General features: G+C 44.5%; 1 protein-coding gene and 1 pseudogene across 1 annotated transcript; one reads left to right on the top strand and one right to left on the bottom strand.

Annotated features, from left to right (window-relative positions):
* Window positions 1–11953: 11953 nt before the first annotated feature.
* On the top strand, window positions 11954–12837 carry LOC140222797 (uncharacterized; annotated as a pseudogene).
* A 3438-nt stretch (window positions 12838–16275) lies between these two features.
* On the bottom strand, window positions 16276–20630 carry LOC117859032 (GDSL esterase/lipase At1g09390). Its single transcript, XM_034742202.2, has 5 exons — window positions 20178–20630; window positions 17627–17812; window positions 17323–17480; window positions 16819–17089; window positions 16276–16716 (listed from the first exon to the last, which is right to left on the bottom strand). The coding sequence occupies exons 1-5, from the start codon at window positions 20494–20496 to the stop codon at window positions 16484–16486; spliced, it is 1167 nt and encodes a 388-aa protein (XP_034598093.1). The 5' UTR covers window positions 20497–20630; the 3' UTR covers window positions 16276–16483.
* Window positions 20631–22374: the final 1744 nt, after the last annotated feature.

The following is a 22374-nucleotide window of genomic DNA, read 5'->3' as shown; positions in this document are numbered from 1 at the left end:
TAAAATTATGATCAAACAGATGCACGTGTGGAACCACAGGTGGACGAGGAACGTGATGTTGATATGTAGGACATGTTGCGCCATATTGAACTGGAAGTGTTGTTAGGAAGTGCTAAAGGGTTAGAGAATTTCGAGACACTCAAGAAGGCAACAAAGGACTGTATGTACGAGGGATGTGGGAAGGAGTGAACAGTGTTACATTTCGTCCTTCATCTTCTGATCCTGAATGCTAAATTCGGCTAGTCAGACAATTGTTTCAATGATCTCCTTACTCTGCTAGGCAAGTTACTCTCAAAGCCTGACTTTGTGCCAAAAAACACATACGAAGCAAAGAAGATTATCAATCTATTAAAGATGCGTGTGCAAAGAATACACGCGTGCAGGGACCACTACATATTGTACCGCGGTGAGTACGGTGTCCAAATTGTGATGCTAGCCATTACAAAAGTAATGCTGATTTCTGTGAGGACCGTGCTGGTTCCTCCATCGGGAATAAGAGGAAGAAGGGTGCAAAGAAAAGTGCTGGTGCTCAAGTGGACTCAGCGCAGAGTCTCTGCCTTGGTGATGTGGTACTTGCCGATGGTGGACCGTTTGAAGCGTTTGTTCTCAAACCCAAAGACCGCTAAAATGATGACTCAGCATGTTGATCGCCCAGTAAAGGCTGACGGAAAGCTTTGACATCCTTCCGATGCTCGCCAGTGGAGGAGCTTCGATGCCGATCATCCAGAGTTTTCAGATGAAAAAAGGAATGTACGGTTCGCATTGAGTACAGACGACATGAATCCGTTTGGTGAAAGAAGTAGCACGCACAGCACATGGACAGTGCTGATGACCATATACAACCTTCCTCCATGGCTATGTCACAAGAGAAAGTTCCTTTTCCTAACCATTCTCATACAAGGCTCAACCTTGCATCGACATATATATTTTTCTTGAGCTATTGATGGAAGATATGCCAAAGCTTTGGGAAGATGGGGTTTGAATGTGGGATAAGTACAGACAAGAGCACTTCACACTAAGGGTCATTATCTTTGTTACCATCAATGATTATCCTACCCTATTTACCCTGACAGATCAGGTAAAAGGTAAGGCAGCATGTGTAGTTTGCTTGGATGGTACATCATATGTGTACCTTATGGGATCTATGAACACAGTGTTCATGCGGCATAGGCGCTTCTTATTGAAGACACACAAATACCACAGGATGAAGGACTTTTTCGATGGCACCAATGAGAATGATTTTGCTCCAAAACCGGCTACGGGTAAAATAGTATTTGAAATGTGCGAGAAAGTCAAGTTCAAACTCAGTAAGAAGTCATTAGGTGGTGCTGATAATTCAAAAGGGGGAAGGAAGCAGGCTGAAACTACAAATGTCGCAGATGTGCTATTTAAGAAGATGTCTATCTTCATTAAGTATTTGCCATACTGCCGAGAGATGGCAGTGCGCCATGCCATTAGTAGGATGCATCTTCAGAAGAATGTGTTCGATAGCATCATCGGATTCTTAGGTTTATCAGGCAAGGCAAAGGACGGACTAAAATCACGTAAGGATCTGGTTGACCTTCAAATCAGGCTAGAGCTCTACCCGCAAGAACTTCCTAATGGTAAGCAATACCTTCCCCCAGCTGGCTACAACTTAACATTAGATGAGAGATTGACTATGTGCAAATGCTTGCATGGGTTGAAAGTACCGACCAAATTCTCATCCAACATTCGATCACTAGTCTCATTGAAAGACATGACGCTTGCCGACTATAACTCTCATGATTACCATGTGATGATCATAGTTTTTCTCGCTATTGTGATCCGGGCTATCAAACTAGTATTTGTAAAGATGGTTATCACACGGATGTGTTACTTCTTCAACGTGATTTCGTAGAAAGTGATCAATTGTGTCGAGTTGGCTAGACTTCAACTAATTATGTCGGAAACTTAGGCCCAGCTCGAGATGTGCTTCCCTCCGTCATTTTTTGATATCATAGAATATCTTATGATCCACATGGTCTAGCAAATAACTGAACTAGTACCTATGTACTTCCATCAGATATAGACATACGAATGGTTCATGTTGACTCTCCATGGATACATGAGAAACAAGGCCTTTCCAGAGGGCAGCATGCTCAAGAGCTAGCATATAGAATAGAGTGTTGATTGCTGCTTAGATTACATAAAAGATAAGAGAGCTATTGGTTTACCGGAATCTCGACATGATGGCAGATTGTTCGGGAGAGGTACCATTGAAATGAAAAGATTCATTGACAAGAACAACCAGCAATTGGAGAAAGCGCATTCAAATGTATTACAACAGCTCACAATAGTGGAGCCCTTCATCGAGCAACACCTAAATGAGGTCCGTGGACAAAGCAATGGTCGCTTAGAGGATTGGATCATCAAAGAGCAAAAGCACCATTTCCCATCATGGTTGAAGGACCATGAGCAGCTATTTGAAGGAAATTCCACAAACGAAGTAACATTGATCAGGTTGGTGTCTGGCCCATCAAGCAATGTCACCTCATGGCAAGCATATGAAATTAATGGATACACATTTTATATCACCGCAAAGGACAACACAAGCGTGGCATACCAAAATAGTGGTGTTCGCATAGAGACGATTGATACATCCAGACAGAACATAAATTACTACGGTTTCATAGAGGAAATATGGGAACTTGACTATGGAGAGAATATTTGGATCCCCATTTTCGGTGCCAATGGGTCAAACATCCGAATGGCATTACAGATGACAATTATGGGTTGACACTTGTAGACCTAGCCAATGTAGGTTACAAAGATGATCCATGGGTACTCGCTGAGCATGTTGCATATGTATTCTACATAATCGACCCTATGAATACAAAGAAGCACATTGCCGTATCTGGAAAACAAATGATCCTTGGAGTTGAAGGTGTAGTGGACATTGAGGATTACAATCAATATGAAGAATTGGACCTGTTCAAAGACCATGAACGAAGAATCAAGCGTGTTGAAGCAAGCATTGATAAATCCATGAAGCCATGGTTACTTAGTGACTGTGAAGGAAGAATCGTTAAAGGATAAATTAATATTTCTTATTAGTTATGTTGTAAGACTTATTAGTTATCTTGTAAGACTTTATTAATGTGGATTAGATGTTATTATCTTGTAACTGACCGCCAGCATAAGAAAAGGGTAGGGGTACATCCATGCCACAATACAATATAACCAGTTCTAATATAGTGCAAGTTCGTACATCAATACTTAAAGGTCCTAGAGAGAACAAGTTCAAATTCATAAGAAAAGGGTAGGGGCACAACTATGCATGTTACATATTTCATACTCTGGCTTGCTTCCTTAGATATGAAACATAGTTAAAGTCTCTAATCGTCCAGCCTAGAACTTCATCAAAATAAGTTAGAGCACGGATAAGTGCACTCTCCTTCACTTCACATGGACGATCACATACACTACTACAAATCTCGAACAATGAAGATATTAACTGATGTGGCCTATAGAAAGTGAGATGAGCTTGGAACTTCCAATCTATGGTCAACATCGGGTTTCCACCGCATGTAAGTCAAATCAAACACATCCAAGACTTGATCCAGAATCACACGAAAGCTCATTCCTGCAATGGTAGTATCTAATATATCCTAAAAGATGATAATAACATGATGAAAGTTAAAATATGTAACATAACTAAAGTTAAAAGATGTAACATAACTAAAATTAAAAGAATGATAAAAGAATGTTCCATACCATGTCATGTTGATTAAGCCGACAAAACCTCTCAGTAGTCACAATCACATTGCCTTCTCCCTCCTCGAGTTGCTTTATTCGAAAATATGACAAGTCTGGCACAAAGTACCCATGATCCTTAAGCTGCTCTAGGCAGGCCTCCACGACGGTCCTCTCAAAAATTACCCTATTTGGTGCTATTTGACCCCACGCGGTAATTGAAACTATCCGGATGGCCTCTCTTGGTGACATCGAGGTACTTGAAAAAAGAGATATACTCTTTTAAAATGAGGTTCACCAACAACCTCGGTTTGCACTACAAGAGAGATACCACCTATAGCTTTGACAAACTATTGTACATACATATATATACTAGTGATATTCTTGTGCTTGAAAGGCATAAACTCCAAACTATTGTTTTCTCCATAGAGCGATGATCAACTATTGTTTTCTCAATTTTGGAACAAATTGTTAACTTTATTTTTTGATATGGTAGAAATTGTGGTATAAATTAAAATATTGATAGGATAGGGATTCTGGTAGAAATTAGAATATTGTTAACTATATTTGTTTGATAGGAATGATAATATAATTTAAATTATTTATTAAATCCTGCATTCACAATTTGCATATTAAGAGCGATGGAAAACAACGACAACAATGAGAACAATGACAATATCGCGGAACCAGATGCCAGCAAATTAGTGAACCCTCCATTGCAAGATGGGGGAGAACAGCATCCCAGACCTGATGTTGAATCCTCGGAGGAGGAGGACGAGGATTCTGACGACCATTGTGGATCGTATTCTACTCCACCTGAGTACGAACCAAGCCCACCTAGGTCTCGCAGACGTCCAGATGAAGATGACCCTGAATATGATCCAACCGTGGATCATCAGGTATCTGCATGCACATTCATATACTAGCTAGTGATATGTTTGTTGTTCACATGAAGATGATAAATTCCAACTATTATTTTCTCTATAGAATGATGACCAATCCCCGATGCATTCCCTGCCACGACATCGTAGAACATCTACTCTGCACGAAGAGGAGGTAGCTGCCTCTGCACCACAAGCTTCGGCTACTACTGCTTCTAGTAGTAATTCGAAAAGGAAACCTGGGAAATGAAGTCGAAACCAGATCCCTAAAAAAGGTAGTCTTGTAATAGAAGAGCTTGGCACCAAAGGTGAGCCCATATTACTTGAGGGGATATCTTTTAGGTTTCGGAACATACGTGGAGCTATTGTCAGGGATAAATTGCAGACCTGGATCATGACTAGTAATTGGAAGAAGGTGCCTACCACTCCAAAGGATGTATTATGGGCCACAGTGAAAGAAAGGTTCACTTTTCCTGAAGGTCAAGAGAAATTTGGAAGAAACTTTGCTAAGGGCCTCCTTGGAAGATGTTTCAAGAATTAGATGTGTACTCTTAATAAAAAATATGTACAAAAAAGCAAGAATGCTAGGGATGACTTTGGTAAGATTCCTCCAGAAATGTGGGAATAGTTCAAACAACAGAAGAACACGCTGGAAGCAAAAGCCCTGAGTGAAGAAAATACTGCTAAGGCTATGAAAGCTGCCGAGAACCCCCATCACTTGGGTGCGGGAAGGTACGCTGCCAAGATCGCTCAATGGAGGAGAGAGGAAGAAGAACGGAGGAGAGCTGGTTTACCGGATATGTTTGCAGGCTTGGATGAGCGCAGCAGGAATTGGCAACTAGCTTGAATTCCGACTGTAACAACCGACGCAAGGTTGAATTCAAACACCCCTCAACAGAGCTAATTTACAAGAGGTTGGAATAGCTCACTGAGGTGCAAAAGAAGGGTCTTTTTAGGCCCGACAGGGAGAAAGATCAGCTAACCACCGCGATCAGAACTACAGAGCACTTTGGGTGTAATCGAGGGATGTCATCAACATTACCTTGGGATAAGGCATTCCTCAACGACCAAGCAAGCTACAAGAAGTGTGACCGTTATAAGAAAAACCTTGGAGAGAAGATGAGAGAAATCGCCAAGCAGGAGTTCTTAGAGTTCTGGGCCAACCATACGATGAGCCAAACAATGGCTGACCCGACAGTATCCGATGGTCAACGATAGGCAGAACCAACCATGTTACTTGCCCAGACAGGATTCGTTGCTCCGAGTAGTGCTGGCTCCATTGCAAATGTGAGGTATCCCGTTGATGACATACAAGTGGATACACCATGCAGGTTGGTTATACCTTATTGAAGGAAACAAAATAAGTTTTGAGAGGCCGCAACCGGTATGGCAGTAACGGGTCATGTGTTTTCAAAGGCACCCCCACCAGAATATGCCTAAGTGCAAGTTGTTACGGTGTTGGATGAGTCGTGCGAGATAGACATCCCTACTAATGAGGGGATTGAGGTTCTCGATGATGCAATGAAACTAGTACATATTGTGATATTGCCGAGATATCATTCTGAATGCATCGCCAGAAACCTCACAGCCGAACTAAGAACCACCCCTTCCAGATTCAAATGTTGAAATGGAGCAGCTGACGTTGTCACATGTACAGGGAGCTAACAATGAGGATGAGTAGCCAATGCTATCACCTATCCGAGAAGCTCTTAATAAGGATGATGGGACATCAGCACTAGAAGGTGATGAACGGGTAGATGATTTAGAAGTTAATGATCCAACATCGCCTTCGCCAGCATCTCCACCTCCCAAGAGGCCAGCGGTACCTCGTATGGTCAACACATATGAAAAGGCTCCATCAGCAGACGTCGATAAGTTTTTAAACGTATTGAAGAAGAATGCTTCATCTTTCGGTGAAAAATCTATAAGTCGCAGCACCTCTCGCCAAAAGGAAAAGGATCAAAACCTCAATTTCTTTGCATTAGATGATGTCCCAATGGATTATGAGCATGTCAAACCATTCGTGTATCAGTGGGATCTGCTGGAGGGCCCACGGGAACTGAATAAGTTGCATGGATGGATCATGAATGCAATGAAGCAAGGCATTCGAGCAATCGCCGTGCATGCCCCAACTAAGATTTTCCTTGGCATTCTCCCATACCAGATTGTGATCGATTTCGAGGATTTGCACAAACTTTACCATTGACAACACCTCGACGTGAATCTCATTTCCGTATGGTGCTTGTAAGTCCACATGTACCGCATACACGAGTTTTAAATACATACGTATTTACCTGAGCAACCTATTCTGCAGGATGCAATGGAGGGAGGAAGAATTGACGCACGACAGGTTCAAGGTAGCTTATCTTGACCCAACTCGAATAAGCGAGCCAGAGCACAAGCTCAAAATGATGGAAATGATCAAAGCACAAATAGAAGCAGCAGAGACACAAGCGGAGAAAGACGCTATAAAAATAAAAGTTCACAGAGAAGAAATGCACAAAGTGTTCGTATACATTGCAAAAATAATGAAGAAAAAGGCTGACAAGGATTATACTATAGCTCCTTACAATTTTGAGTAAGCTAGTTTTAACTACTATATATATACTAGGTGCTATTTAATGACATCTATAATATAAATTATTTTAATATAATGCAGAGATCACTAGATTTGCATCATTATTTTACCCAAGCTAAAATATTGGTCCTCTACTCAACCAGCTATCACAGAGATAGGTACAAGGATTTCACAGGCATTATACAAAAGTAAGACATTCCTTAGCAGTACTTAAATGCATATTGACATTCTATGCATCTAAGTTGTATTACTAACTCTTATCTTTATATCCTCAAAGTGCGTATAAGCTTTACGTACTAAAAGGCGGGTACTAAAAGGCGGGGTCCACAATCCAAAAAGGACGAAAGTTATGAAAATAATATATCATAGATTCATGAGAAAATAAAAACTTGATTTTTTCATATAATGTAGACTTATCGTTAATAACAACTCATCGTTTTTCTATTTGTTTGCAGTGCCACAAGCAACCTCCTGGCTCTGTGCTATGCGGATATTACGTGTGCAAGTTCATCAGAAATAATGGGAGGTACCGGACAAACCTTGAAGATGTAAGTCTCTTATACACTGCCATGTGCTAACTTTCTAATGGTAATACATCATAATCTTCATTTACTGTATACCTGCAGATGCCTACCATCGACAGTAACTATAGCAAGATCGAAGACAAACAAATCGATAACATTTGTACGGACATGGCGAGATTCATCCTAAGCGAGATTTATCGCGGACGAGTGCACAAATCTTCGTAGATGGGCATAGTAGTTTTAATATTAGCGTGGCAAAGAATAGCTCTATTCCAAATGTTGGATTTTTAATAATGTGAATTATATATTATGTCCGATGCAATTTTTAATAATGTGAATTATTTATTATTCAAGTTTGTTGTTATGTGGTTGGAGATACATATTTCAATTTGACGGCTAAAAATTGGCTGGAAATAAAAGTTATAAATAACTCACGGGAAATAATATATTGAATGGGAAAATACATATGTAGGGTGGCTAATGTCGCCCACTAGCAGAGAGCAGTCTGTGTTAGCGGGCGGGCACCCGCTAGCACAGACGGCATTTGTGATGGTTCAAAGTTACTAGCGGGTGCAAAACCCACTAGCACAAACCTGTTCTAGCCACCAGCGCAAATACTTTCTGGGTGCAGTGATAGCTATAGCTAGGTGCGGCGGATCGGAAGAAGAATAATGCTACACATGGTAGAACGTTCTTCTGTGGTCACGCCGTACCGACGACAGAGACAAACGGTAGGATGGCTCGTCGCTACGGTGTACCGTCGATCTAGAGTAGTAGTAGTTCACGAGAGTGCCGCAGGCAGAACACGAACCGCGTCATAATGGTCGCGTGATGATGCTTGTGTTGTCGATCTCTCAGGGTCACGTCGTGGCCCAAACTTGTTCAGATTCACAAATCTCCGTCGCCATGGGCCTCCGCCTCTGCAACAAGTTAATTGGTCTTTTCTTCTTGTTGTGATGAAATCGTACAAGGAAACGAGGAGGACGTAGAGGTCGGGAAGTGACAAGGCGTACGCAAGCTGCTGTATGAGGATGTAGAAACTGGCAAGACGCCACGGCACGGTACCATGCATCTTGTCTAGCACACGGAGACGTCCATATACGAGCAAAACGAGGACGATGCCAACCATTACGGGTTTATTGCATGGGCAAAGAAAGCGTCCCCCGCCCCGTTGGGGACGACGGACCTGTCCCATATACTACCATCGACGGATCAGTTTTTGCCGCAATGGCCTACAAGCGGTCCATCTCGAGGGGCCAGGCCGTTGCCCTTTGCTAGCTGCTTATGCCTCTCTCGGGCGTGCTTGTTGGCTACTTGCCCAGTGCGCGCGCGGGTCGCGATGAGGTCTGGATGGATCGAACCCATCGAGCAGAGGCTGTCGTAGTGCGCCAAGATAACGATGGGGGCGCGGCCTTGCCGCCGCCGGTCCTTCACCGCATCAACAAGTAGGTCTAAATCTATTTACAGGAAACTAAAAACTGGATCGGAACCCATGCCCGCATCGAGTCCTTCCTGGTCACGCCACCGCGCGCAATGGTCATCTCAAGGCCTTGGAATCGCAATACGGTTCTTCTCCGATTGGATACATAACTAGAGACGGCAAGAATGGAAGATTTGGAGGAGGAAGAACTCAGAACTGAGAAACGAAGAACAGAGAAGAGGAACTGATTCAGTTACACCTCTCTAGCCGCAAACTCTCGGTCCTGCACACTGGCCCATTTACTACACAGGCCTACAAGCACACGAAGGCCCACTCCAGCCCATAAGCACACCCTTTGCATTTCAAAGGCATTCTTCTGCTGCACTTCTTCCGGAGCCTAATGGCCCCTAAGAGCAACTCTAGAAGTATGCTAAAAAATTCTCTCCAAAATGAGATATCGGGAGATATACTAAATATTTTTTCTTCTGAGCAACTCCAAGAGTACTTCAAAAAATTCTTCCCCAAAACTATGTATGGGAGGTTCTGTCAAAAAAAATTTCCCCAAAAATATATCAATCCATGACAGATCGCTAATAAATAGTCCCCAATATTTTAAAACAGGCCATGTCATCGTATTGGGCCCATTGGAAGGGACGCGCGAGCGTGCGGGAATCAGGATTGGGGAAGAATGCCAACGCTAAAATATACGCGGTGGTAGGCTATTTTTTAACGTTGCTAAAAAATTGGGGAAGGTTTGGGTGGATTGTTGGAATTCGTTTTTTCTCCTTTTTTCCTAAAAAAAGTATTGGGGGTAAGATTAGCAGCCTCTTGGAGTTGCTCTAAAGACGTATCAGCCCACAGCAGATCGCTAAAAACTACATCTAATAATTCAAAACAGACCACGTCATCGTATTGGACCCATTAGGATCCGTGCTTTTTTTCCACCACCGTGACCAGAAGTCCCTCGCCAGCGTCGAGTTCCGGGTCTGCCTTGTGTTCTTGGACTCGATCGAGGATGAGTCCATCTATCTTCCTCCTTTCTCTTCCTCTGCTTCTTGTCCACCGAAGCATCTCCATTGATGTGCACGGAAATTCATCCGCTGCGCATAGCAATTCCTCCGCTTCAAGCTCCAGGTCGACGCGAATCCTCTTCTTGCCTGCAAGCTCGCCGCCGCTACCTTACCTGCAATTTTCCTTCCATAGCATGCAATGCAATGATCCCATTACGCATCCACGGCTCAATCGATCAGACCTTGAGGCGTCCAATTTATGCTTAGCTTGGTTCTCTAGGCAAAAAAGCATCAATTAATCTATCAGCTGCCAGCCTTTTGATGCACGGCCACGAGCATGGCATGTGGTGTGGCTCTGGTCAACAGCATCCAGGCGCACAGGCCGCCGACGCCATGTGTGGAGTTGCCGTGCGCGCATGCGTGGGAGATGGCGGCTCAGACCTGCTGCGGGACACCGATCGGAGTCTCAGACCTTATTTATTCATATACGCTGGGAGAGGAGGGCCACCGTCAGGAGAGGAGCGCCGCCGTCGGGAGAGGAGGGCACCGTCGGGAGAGGAGCGCCGCCGCCGCCGCTGGAACTAGCGCCTCGAGAGGAGCGCGCAAAGGGGGTGTGGGAACCGAGGTCGGGGGATTGGGGAAGGCCGCGTGTCGTGAAAATATGCGGGGTGAGGGGGTGTTTTTTCGCGTCGCTAATTTTTTGGGGGAGTTTTGGGTGTACTGTTGAAATTCGTTTTTTCTCTTTTTTTTTTCCTTAAAAAAAGGTATTGGGGGGTAAGATTAGCAGCCTCTTAGAGTTGCTCTAAGGCTGTCCGCACTCGTCATACTCTATTTTCATACTTTTAGGAATATTCTATCCTAGTCATTGAGATTCTCTAATCTATACCAATTTCTCCCGCACCCATGTTACTCTATATCTCATACTCTATACCAACTATCATATATTTTATTCAACCATCTCCAACTACTTTCTAATTCTAATAAACACATTTCTTCGTAACACAATCATTTAGAATGGTTATTCTAAATCATGGAATGTGAAATAATTAGTAATGCAACTTTCTAATAAGTAATAATTGTTAGTAGTACTATTTAATTAATGAAATGTAATTAAAAAATACTCACCTACCTTGCGTACTACCAAGAGTTGTACTTCACGCATGGACAAAGTAGCATGGCCAACCCGTGCAGCTTTGCAAAACTAGTCCGTATGGTCACATGCAAATGTTTCTTGCGATGTGGATTGTTGCACTCGTGAAGCACAGAGTATGATTGCACGCGACATGGATTGTTGTACTCGTGAAGTATGGAGAATGATTGCACGGCAATGCCAAGTATATGAACCGATGCCCTTGCTGGCTACAACTTGTACGCCTCCATCTAGTGGCCAAGCACCATGGACAACTTCACTTCCTTGTGTTTTACCAACGCTATGGACGGCTACCCAGGCTCCTTGCGAAGGTACTGGATGATGGAGGAGGAAGACGACGATCCTCATTTCTTGGTCGATGATGATGAAGCAGATGTCGTGACATACAACCACCTAGTGCAAGCAGAGAGTTCTCGCACGCGCCATTGATTTGATGCGCCACGAAAGGTCATTCGGCCAAAGGACCTTCCTTCTGGTCACAAGAGGATCAAAGCCGACTACTTTGCTACAAACCCTGTTTACAATGATAAGCAGTTCCGTAGAAGGTAAAGTTGAGCATATTTCAAATATCGATCACTCCATATCTCTAGCACCTCATATTAGAAGTGTTCTTACAGGTTCCGGATGCATCGGTATCTCTAGCACCTCATATTAGAAGTGTTCTTACAGGTTCCGGATGCATCGGTATTTATTCAAGCACATTAAAGAGGCTGTTAAAAATCAAGATAACTACTTCAAAAAGAAGTATGATGCCACTGGCAAGGCAGGACTATCGTCTCTTCAGAAGTGCATTGCTGCTATGCGCATTCTCGCTTACGGTGTCCCGGCAGATGCCGTTGATGAGTACGTGTGTATTGGTGAGTCAACTACTCAAAAAGCTTTGCATCATTTCTGTCGAGCTGTCATTGATGTTTTCGACGAGTATTACCTACGAGCACCCAATGCTGCCAATGTAGCTAGGCTTCTTCAAGAGGGTGAGGATCGTGGGTTCCTGAGGATGCTAGGCAGTATTGACTGCATGCATTGGGAGTGGAGGAACTGCCCCACATTGTGGAAGGGTCAGTTCACGGGCAGAGGGAAGCATCCCTCTATGATCTTCGAGGTGGTTGCATCGCATGATCTATGGATATGGCATGCTTACTTCGGCATGCCTGGAAGTAATAATGACATTAACGTCTTTCATAGATCCCCTGTATTCTCACTTGCCTCAAGGGTCATTCAACCCCCGTGTCGTTTGCGGTCAATGGAAGGACCTATAACATGGGGTACTACCTTGCTGATGGGATTTACCCTAAGTGGGCAGCCTTTGTTAAGACTATTCGTTACCGCATGGAGCAAAAGACCCGGAGCTTTGCCACTAAACAGGAAAGTGCATGCAAGGATGTAGAGCATGCATTTGGTTTCCTGCAAACTCAGTTTGCGGTGATCCGAGGACCCACAGATGGTTGGGACTGTAGCCAGATTAATGATATAATGGTGACTTGCATTATTTTCCATAACATGATAGTGGAGGATGAACAAGACAATGCCCGGGATATTGATTTTTTGAATATCGGATAACTAGCGGTTCGGTACCGCAACAATCCGGACAAGGAGGCATTTGTTGCTGGACACCATAGGCTTCATGACCAAAACACGCACTTTCAGCTACAATATGATCTAATCAAGCACCACGCACTTTCAGCTACAATATGATCTCATCAAGCACCAGTGGATGAGGCTAGGATCTCATCATGAGTAGATGAATTAGTGGTCATGTAATATTTATTAAGACTTGTAATATCTAGTGGTCATGTAATATTTATTAAGACTTGTAATATTTTGTACATCATTCAAAGCTTCTGGTGATCACACACACCACGACCAGCAGATAACATCAAGATATGATGATAGAACAAATAACAGTTCCAATTAATTTCCTAAAATAAATTCAAGAAAGCATAAATAAGGTTGCCTCTCCAATCCATGGTTCAGGCCCTGTCTCTTCCCGCACCTAGCTACGATCTTCTCAAAAATTTCTTCCTGGAGAGCTTCGTAATACATTCGCTGAGCTGGTGTGCAGGCATTAAGATCAATCCCAAGGATCCTTTCATCCTCTTGCTTCTCCTTCTCTTGCCTGTCCATGTCATGCTTCTCACGCATGATCTGAATCTTCTCTTACTCAATGTCTAACAGTGATTGATTGTGGCTTCGCATTTCCTCAAACCGCTTCTCATCTATGCAGGCAAGCTGCTGGAAATGATCAGTTTTACTCATGGATTCTTCTTGCAGGATAGAAATTTTTTGCAATGATAGATCTTGCATCCTCGAAGCATACTCCGAAGATGATGTTGAACCCATAGAGGAATTTGCTTTCTTCTTGGTTGCTTTAGTTGAATCCCTACCCATAGGCCTCCTCCCAGCTGATCCAGTAGGGCTAGAATTGTCATCTCCAAGGTCGTAGGTGTCAGGCTCATGGCTATTGTCCTCTCCAAAACCATCACCTCTAGTTGACTTTGCAAATGCTATGGGCTTTGGATCCTGCCATTTGGGCTCATCCTTCATAATCTCCCAATAATGCATGTAAGCAAAGTTGTGTTTGAGGATACCAGCAAAATTAGCTGTTGCATGAGTGGTCCGCAATAGAAAATAATTGTTGTTAAATTTACAATAAAATGCATAGAAAATAAAATGGATCAACAAACCGCAAACGTTATCATCATCTAACATCCTGCTAGGATTCTATCGAATGGCATCAGCATAGAAGGATGAAAACTTCCCCACTTCAGCCTTGATTATGTCCCAACGGCTCTGTACAGACCTCAAACTCCTTTCTGGGTAGGATCCCCTCCTCAAATTGTACCGCTGCACAATCCTATCCCACATGCGATCTTTTTTCGCGCAGTACTTGTAATTGGGTAACAACTTATTTCAAGCCATGACTTCACAATGTTTACATCTTCGTCTGGGTTGAAGTTGCCTAACTTGATCCTATTGACCACCTTTTTCCTCTTCCTTTTCCTGTAGGAGCTAGCGCTGGAGGGACGAGCACTTCCTCCACATATCGTTTTGCACAGATGCATCTGCCATTTCAGCCGGATGAAACACTTGTGGACCATTGGTACTTGGATGCATCATTGGGACATTGGGTGGAAGCTACTGGAATCCTTGGGGGAACCAAGATGGAGGACCTTGGTAGCCATACATGTATGGGTTCTAAGCAGCCTGGTAGGGAGAACTATTGCCACCAGGAAAAGCTCCCTGTGATCCATCAGGAACATTGGACTGGTTAGGGTCCATCCTGAAATCACTGGCAAAAAAGATATCAATGGTAGCATATGACATGATTTAAGCATGATATGTGAGTATGCAAAGTTCTCGTGAGCCACCAAGTTTAGATTAATGTAGGGCACAATTTACTTTTTTCAAGTAATTGGTCAAAACCCACCAAGTTTGTTCTTGGAAAATAGAGTCCTAGTACAAAATTATGTAGCATTAGAAATAACCTGATAAGCAGAAAAATTCAGACAAATAGTGTTTAACTTTATTAACTCTATACATTGTTTTTTTCATTTCCACTATCTGATCTTGCAATTATCTTGTTAGGAACACAAGACCAAAAAAAACTCTGAAAGAAGGCACTAGTAATGCCATTATCCCTATGCTACTTATGCTGGATAACGAAGCAGAAGAAAATACATTTTAGAGAAGGCACTAGTAATGAAGCAGAAGGTCCATATTAGAATGGCATGTTTGGTGTTCAGGCTGAATGTCGAGGTTCAGTATCTATTAGATTAGGGCACATTATTTAGATCTTTATTTGCAAATACTCATGTGCCTTTGTAAATTGCCTCAGCATGTTCTTTTCTCCAAGATGCAGCATGGAAGAAGCTAACTTTTCTCCAAGATGCAGCATGGAAGAAGCTAAATGCTAATTAGCAGCAAGTGCCAACAAGCAGCAAGTGGGATCGTGCGGGCTGCAATATCCTCAAGCATCAAAACTCAATCTAGCTAACGCTAAAAGATTTGACACCGAATAACCTAGATCTTGGACTTGGACAACCGCAGGGGTAGCAAGGGTGGACATACCTGAGTTGGGCAGGACACCAGCTGGAGCATGCGGTGGAGCTCTCCTTGGATGTGCTCGCCTGAACCGGTGAACCTCGCCGCTGCCACTTGCGCAGACAGCTGCCCTCTCACTGAACCTTTCCGTGTCTGTTTCCACCTGCCACGCTACTCCGGCCGCCGGATCGGGCCTCCTCCTTCACTCCCCCACCTCTGAGGTCGTTGGATCTAGGGGGAGAACCCGCCTTCTCCAGGATGGCACCCTTCTCTTGCGCCAAACAGATCGGCCGGAGCCACCGCACTTGGCCTCTTCACTGTGATGCCGTAGGCACACTCTCGTCGGCACCCTCCTTCGGCAAGCGACGGTACAGCCTCTCTTCGGTTCCAAGCACGGGCGCGAGGGCGGGGTGGTTGGGGCTGGCGGCGGCAGGAGGTCAATGGCATATCCCTGTGAGCCCGCTGGAAATAGAGGGACAGACCGATCCGCTTGTTTACTGTGACACTCCCAGTACCGCGGTGCAGGTAAATTTACACTATATTTGTAGAACGGGTATCGGTACCAGTGTGGACGGCCTGAGCCATAACTGATCTTATCATAAGCTACACACCACAAAAGAACAGAGTAAAGTGGGATCACGAAATATTCATGAACTGCGAACAAGGCGAATACTAGGACGCAGCCACAAAGGGAAGCTTTCTCTGGGTCGAGAAAAAATAAAGAACATCCCTGTTGTCAACACATGGTGAGGCTGCTTTGATTTCAACCCTCTCCTAGATCGAGCATCCAACGTGATGATTACACCCACTAGACAAATGGTGACCCAATTATGATCTCAAATCGTATAAATGTTGATGACTGTTTCAAAGGGACATTCGGACCAACAATGTTTCATCCTTTCCTGCAATTTCTTAGTCAAACAAAACAGGCCTTTTAGCTGACGATTCACCAATGCATTCATCAAACAGGCAACTCATTTCAGGTGGCATCATGTGGTGGGAAACCAAATTAATATTCAATTGACTTCACTCTCCCCTATATTATGAATAGAACCAGATAATCAATTCTGGCAACCATCTCCACGCTTTTAGATTTTGAGGTGCCAGCTATATCTCCAGGTAATTTGCCTAAACTAAAAGGTACAGTATCAGGTATGAACAAGTATCAGGCCCTGCAGAACTGATCAAACTTGAGACTGGGTTTGGAGTATTGGGAGCTCAGTATCGCTTTGGCCACAACGGCATTGGCGGCCTCTGTGAGGTGCACGCCATCCCAGCTGACGAACTTTGAGCCGTCGTCGCAGGCCGTCACATCCTTAGATTGGCAGCCCTTGTTGAAATCGTAGTTGTACGGAGGCCCTCCGTACCCGCAGCATGTCAGGAGCGGCTTGTCGAAGCCTGGAGAGCAGAAATGTTAGGCTGAGTCACCAAGGTTTTCTGAATTTTCTGATTGTGAGTGTGAGTAAATGGTCAGAAAGTAAACATATTTTGTTTGCTCACCATATTTAGTGTGGTTGGCAACAAGATCATACTTGATGGGGAACAGATCGGTGTACACTATCGTTGCATCATTCATCTGCGCACTAAGTTGATCGCAAAGGCTGCCCAGCGCTAAGTTGAATGCAACTGCAGCTCTGTTGTAGGTCTTGAGACAGCCATACTGATCAAGATCACTATCATTTTTCCTCGGTATGGCAAGCTTCTGAGGCAGGCAACCGAGAGCCCCTGTCCCGTGTATCCAAAAGTTTCGGCTCCCGTTGCTATACAGAGTCTGAGTTTGACAAAAAGAATAAAAAACAAGAATGCAGATATTGGTAGAGTGCGACTATGCTTTAACATAAACTTGTATACTAAACATGCATAAGAAAATACTGATGAAATCATCATGTAGCAAGTTTATGCTTCAGGAAAACATGTGTAATGAGGATTGCTGCTTGTGGTGCCCAATAAGAAGGTAATAGTCAAAATTATATATTCGAGAAAATGATAAAAAGGAAACTTTACCTGAACAGCATCCTTAATCTCAGCAAGTATTGGTGGGAATTTGGCAACAACTTGATCATAGGGCAAGTTGGACAGAAGAGCATTTACATCATTCTGTCCTATGTCTATCATATATAAAGCATTTTGGAACCCTTGTGCATCTATTGGACCACTCAGACCTGCATTTAACGAAAATTAAAGCCAGTAAATTAACAATCAACTGTTCAGTAGATCTGTCACTCAATATGTGTACAAGTGGTTCTCATCTTTGCTCCATTTGTACTGATGGATTCAAGGGAGATGGAATGATCAGAGTCCAACAAACCTTGATCGATGAGTTCCAAGGATCTATCTCTGAAGTACAAGAATTCCTGGACTTGTATGTGCAACGCAAATGGAACATCTCGTGGTTGTGTTGCTGCACCAGCACTTGCGAAATTTGCACCATTGCTGTAATTGGAACCCAGCGCCTTCAAAAATGGGCTCAAATAGCTGATGTTCAAGCTTTCACCTGGATGCAATTTGGACCAAACTCAATATTAGCCAGGAGAACAACCATTTCTAGCATCAATCAGTGTTTCCCATAGAGACGCATGATCAGATACAAGGTTGAAGAAAAGAGCTATCTGAGAGTATAATGCAATATTGCCCACCACATATTAAAAAGTCTTGTATGAATGCCAAGGTTTTTTTACTACGAAGTCTTGTACGCAACCCAGACATATAACTTACGCCTCATACAAAAACTTCAGGCGGTTGTTGTACCTTTATATTCCAAAGATGCTTACACGATATTATCTGGAATAGCATGGCAGTTTATTTGGGATTATTCTGAAGTCCCTGGTGAACTTATAACAGTACAGAAGAAGAGCCTGTGCAGATTATAAGATGCAGCTGGAGGCTGGAGCAGTATGGTTTATTGGAGGATAAATTGGCAAACCACCATCTCAATTGGCAAGGCTTGCCGATTGAAGAAAGCCAAAGTAGTATCCAGTTTGTTTTAGATAAATCAGGTTGTAAAGCAGGTTGGTTTCACCAGTATCTTGAGATAAGCAAGCTAAGCCCTCCACTATAAGGTGGAAAACTGTAATATATATGCATCACAATGTTGTGAAATTATTAACAAAACAACTATAAGAGTATCCAATCCAGATATTTATAAAAGATATTCATATTATCAAAATATCACTTCTTTTATACTCTTTCTGTTCAAAAGAAAAATAAAACGAATAATGGAAGTCAAGGGTCAAGGGTGCTACTATACAACGAATGCAGCTGAGGGCATGTGCAGCAGCTGCAATGAAGCCGTGAGTGAATGAATGCCATCAGTCATTGGATGCAGGCTGCGCCATACAAGAGGAAAGCTCACAAGTATTGAATGTTCACAGCAAAAAAGTTGACGCATTTAGCATCACCGGCCTCATTTTTGCCCATCCTTGTAAAGTTTGGGCGTGATGGACTAGTCACGCGCAGCAGCAACGACCAACATTATTCGTAACTGGAAACATTGTGAGAGAGGCAGGGAGACGTTAGATTCTCCTCACTCTCCCGTGTCAAAAGAAGAAGCAGCTGGGGCAGAGTCTGCTGTGACCATGCATGTTCACAAGGACGGGGGACTAAATGAAACTAGACACTGACAGGACAGGGACCAGTTAAGGTAGACTGCTCCAGAGTGCTTCAAATGACGGGCCTGGATGATCTGATCTTTGATTAGCCGTATTGTTTAGTAGGTGAGTGAGTGCACTCTGACGGGCAGTACACGTGATTAAGGTGGTGTTTGGATCACTAGTTCATGGGCTAAACTTTAGCTCCTAAATTTTAGCTCCTAAACTTTAGTTCTGCCCACCTATTTGGATCCATGAGCTAAACTTTAATCCTTCATCAAATAAAGACTGATTTGCCCTCATTTATTGAGCACTCCCCACTTGTCCTCCACCTCCTCCCCCGCACCCCAGCGCACCTCCCCTCCGCGTCCGGCATGCCCTGCCTCCTCCCCATGGTCGAAGCGGACGCGGGAGGATGACGACACCGGCGGACCACGGCAGCGCCGACGCGGAGGTGAAGACGGATGCGTCGGATCTGCATCAACTTCGAGGAAGCAGCAGCAAGGAGCCATCGCCGGACCAACACCCGTGGCCTGAGCTCGGATCCTGAGGCGGCAGCGAGGTGGTGGAGGAGGAGGTGGCGGCGCCGCGGGGCCGAGCGGAGACGGCGGGGCCGGCGAGGCTAGGTGGAGGTGGCGGGGCCGGCGAGGCTAGGTGGAGGTGGCGGGGCCGATGAGGCGAGGCGGAGGCGGTGGCGACGTCGGGCGAAGGAGGTGGGGGGAGAGAGAGAGTGCAGAGAGAGGGGGGAGGGGGGCAAGGGGAGGAAATTGGTCCGGGGACCACTTTTAGTTCAGTTTAGAGCCTCTTTGGGAGCTAAAGTTAGCTCTTTGCTCCTTTTTGCCCACCTGTTTGATCCCAAGAGCTAAATTTTGAGCTAAAAGTGCAAAATTTTAGCCCTTAGATCCAAACAGGCCCTAAATTGAGCAAATAATACCTGAGCATTTACACTAATACTGTGGACACAAAGGATCCCCCAGCGCATCTGCAGTTTCTAAGGACAAGAACTGCTGGCCGGCTGATAATAAATGTCATCTGTCGGTGACTCAATCTGTAGCTTCCGGACAGTGCAGGAGCTACTCAGATATTGTTGCTAGAGATGCCTTAGTACGTTGCAATGTTTTCAGTCACAAGAATGATGTCGCAAAAATGCAGATACGGGTTAATCGGAGGTAAAGACTGATGGGTTAGAGCAGAACTGAATGCCCAGCACTTCAGCAGAGTGCGAGTCTGGGGATAAGGATGGAGGAACGGGTGGCGGCGGAGTGGACTCACAAAGGAAGTCGACAGTGAGGCGTCCGTCGCAGAAGCGGCCGGTGGGGCGGGGGAAGAAGGCGCGGCCCTCCGGGCGCGTGAGGTGCCACCCCTTGGCCGCCGCCATGCCGCCCGTGTCCGAGTTGGAGTCGCCGAAGTTGAACAGCACCGGCCGGGAGCCCGGACGGCACCTGAACCCAGACCCCGCCGCCGCCGCCGCCGCCGTCGGCAGCGCGAGTGCTATCAGCAGCGGCAGCGCTGCGACCACCGCGGGGAGTACGCCACAGAACCGCCACCGCAGGGCGCTGCCGCCCGCCCCGGCCCCCGCCTCCGCCGACATTGGTGACCGCGGCGTCGTGTGGGCGCTAGCTGGCCTGGCTTGACCCCTGTCCGCGGCACGTGACGCGCTGCGGCGCGGAAGGAGATAGGGGTGGTGGTCGCTGTCTGGTAGTACCGGATGCTGTGGGACGAGAGATCATGGGGGTGGGGTGGCCGTATATATGCTGCCACGGTATGTGAGGAGGGGAGGGGACGGATGGAGCTGCCCCATTTGGCCATTTACGTCACGGCTGCGACCTGCGAGAGTAACGCGCACTGCAATCGTGGCGGCGTGAGTGCCGTTGTCGCTTTTGTTGCTGCGTTGTGCGGGAAGGGTGAAGGTCTGATGGATGGCTTACTCCACGTAGAAGCTCACGGAGCGTAAATCCTTTTGCAATGCAACATCTACGATTCTTCTTGTTTTTTTTTTCTTTTTTTAACGAGGATTTCCCGTTCCCTTTATGTTACGAAATCTCGTACAAATTGAACTGTTTCTTATGCGTGAGATATGCAATTAATGATTGCTTTAAGAAGGGTCACTAATCTCTGGATGGACACGTGATGCCAAGCTATACGCTATGGGGTGGGGGTCTATCTACTCAAAACAAAACAAAACAACAACGAGACGGGAAGAGCAGCCCCGTGAGAATAAGATCCTCTAACTTTACCCTCCTTTGAGTCACCGTCATGTAGACCCAAATATGATAGGATTTATATGGCAGTGACTTAAAAGTTAAGAGTTTGAAAGTTAAAGAATTCTCTTCCACCATATATATGTATGTTTTTAAACAGGCCTGCGTAACGCACTTTCAAAAGCTTGATCCCACTCCCAGCTAAATAAACTTCTTTCTTCACTCTCGTTCATGTGTGCCCTCACCTCCATGGTCACCTCACCACCTTGCTGTCCCACGTTCCAACCCAATCACATTCTAGTCAATCCATAGACGCCGATCACATCCTCAGATCTTGTATCCCGTAACTCTAGATCCTAACTGATGTGAAATATATTAAAAGCCTAGGTGAATCTGAGATTTGAGAGACCTTATAACATCTATCACCTATAAGATCTGCTAAACATATTAGAATTTAAAAGAACTCCAAAAGTATATATGTTTGACAATTAATTTCTCTTTAGTACACTACCAATTGCTATAAAGTTTGCAAAACACATGTTTATTAATACAACTTTTGTACACTAAACGTGGACATAACTTAACTAACTATGAGTTCAATTTTATAAGTTTTCACTCGTTGAATACTAACACCCCTATAAAAAGAAGCAATGGGATACATGATAGCCATTTGTTCACTCATGTTTGGAATGATGTTTCAAGATCCAATTAACCTTGACAAATGTAGTTGAAAAATATGACATGAGAGCATTGACAAATGTTTTTTTTGAACTAAAAGCATCCGCAAATGTTGTTTAAGCCCCTTGGAGTATGTGATTTCTCGGATAGGGAATTAACCTTCGGGAGGCGTGCAGATTTTTTTTCTTGAAGCATCTGTGTCGGCTACTGAGTAGTGAGTTCTGATGACGAATGCACGTGATCCTGCTTCTCCTTCGGACCTTTGTCGTATGCGTACACGTGAGCTGGTGGGGTAGGATACTATGCACCGCGATGCTTCAGTTCTGTTTTTTTTTTGGAATAATATAATCCTAAGCATGGCATGGCACCACATCTCGGTCTGGAGTGGATGAACGTGTGATGCTGCCGTCAGCGATCGGGACAAGATTGAGTTTGGTTTTGGCAATGACGGCAGAAGCACCAGGTAACATGGACAAGTTCCCATCTCACTCCTTTTTACTTTGAAGGGTACCCTTACTTTGAAAGGAATCCGAAAATTTCAAAACCATCACATTTTAAGATATGTGAAGTTCCTAAGGAATCTCATTATA

Source organism: Setaria viridis, chromosome 5, assembly GCF_005286985.2.
Source record: "Setaria viridis chromosome 5, Setaria_viridis_v4.0, whole genome shotgun sequence".
NCBI classification, from domain to species: domain Eukaryota; kingdom Viridiplantae; phylum Streptophyta; class Magnoliopsida; order Poales; family Poaceae; genus Setaria; species Setaria viridis.
This window is presented reverse-complemented; position numbering and strand designations above follow the sequence as displayed.

Excerpts from the sequence above, each read along its gene's own strand:
- LOC117859032 (XM_034742202.2), bottom strand. The coding sequence starts at position 20,496 with ATGTCGGCGGAGGCGGGGGCCGGGGCGGGCGGCAGCGCCCTGCGGTGG. Across the intron at positions 17,090-17,322 it reads AGATTAAGGATGCTGTTCAG|ACTCTGTATAGCAACGGGAG; the intron begins GTAAAGTTTCCT and ends TGTCAAACTCAG. Across the intron at positions 16,717-16,818 it reads TGCCAACCACACTAAATATG|GCTTCGACAAGCCGCTCCTG; the intron begins GTGAGCAAACAA and ends TCTGCTCTCCAG.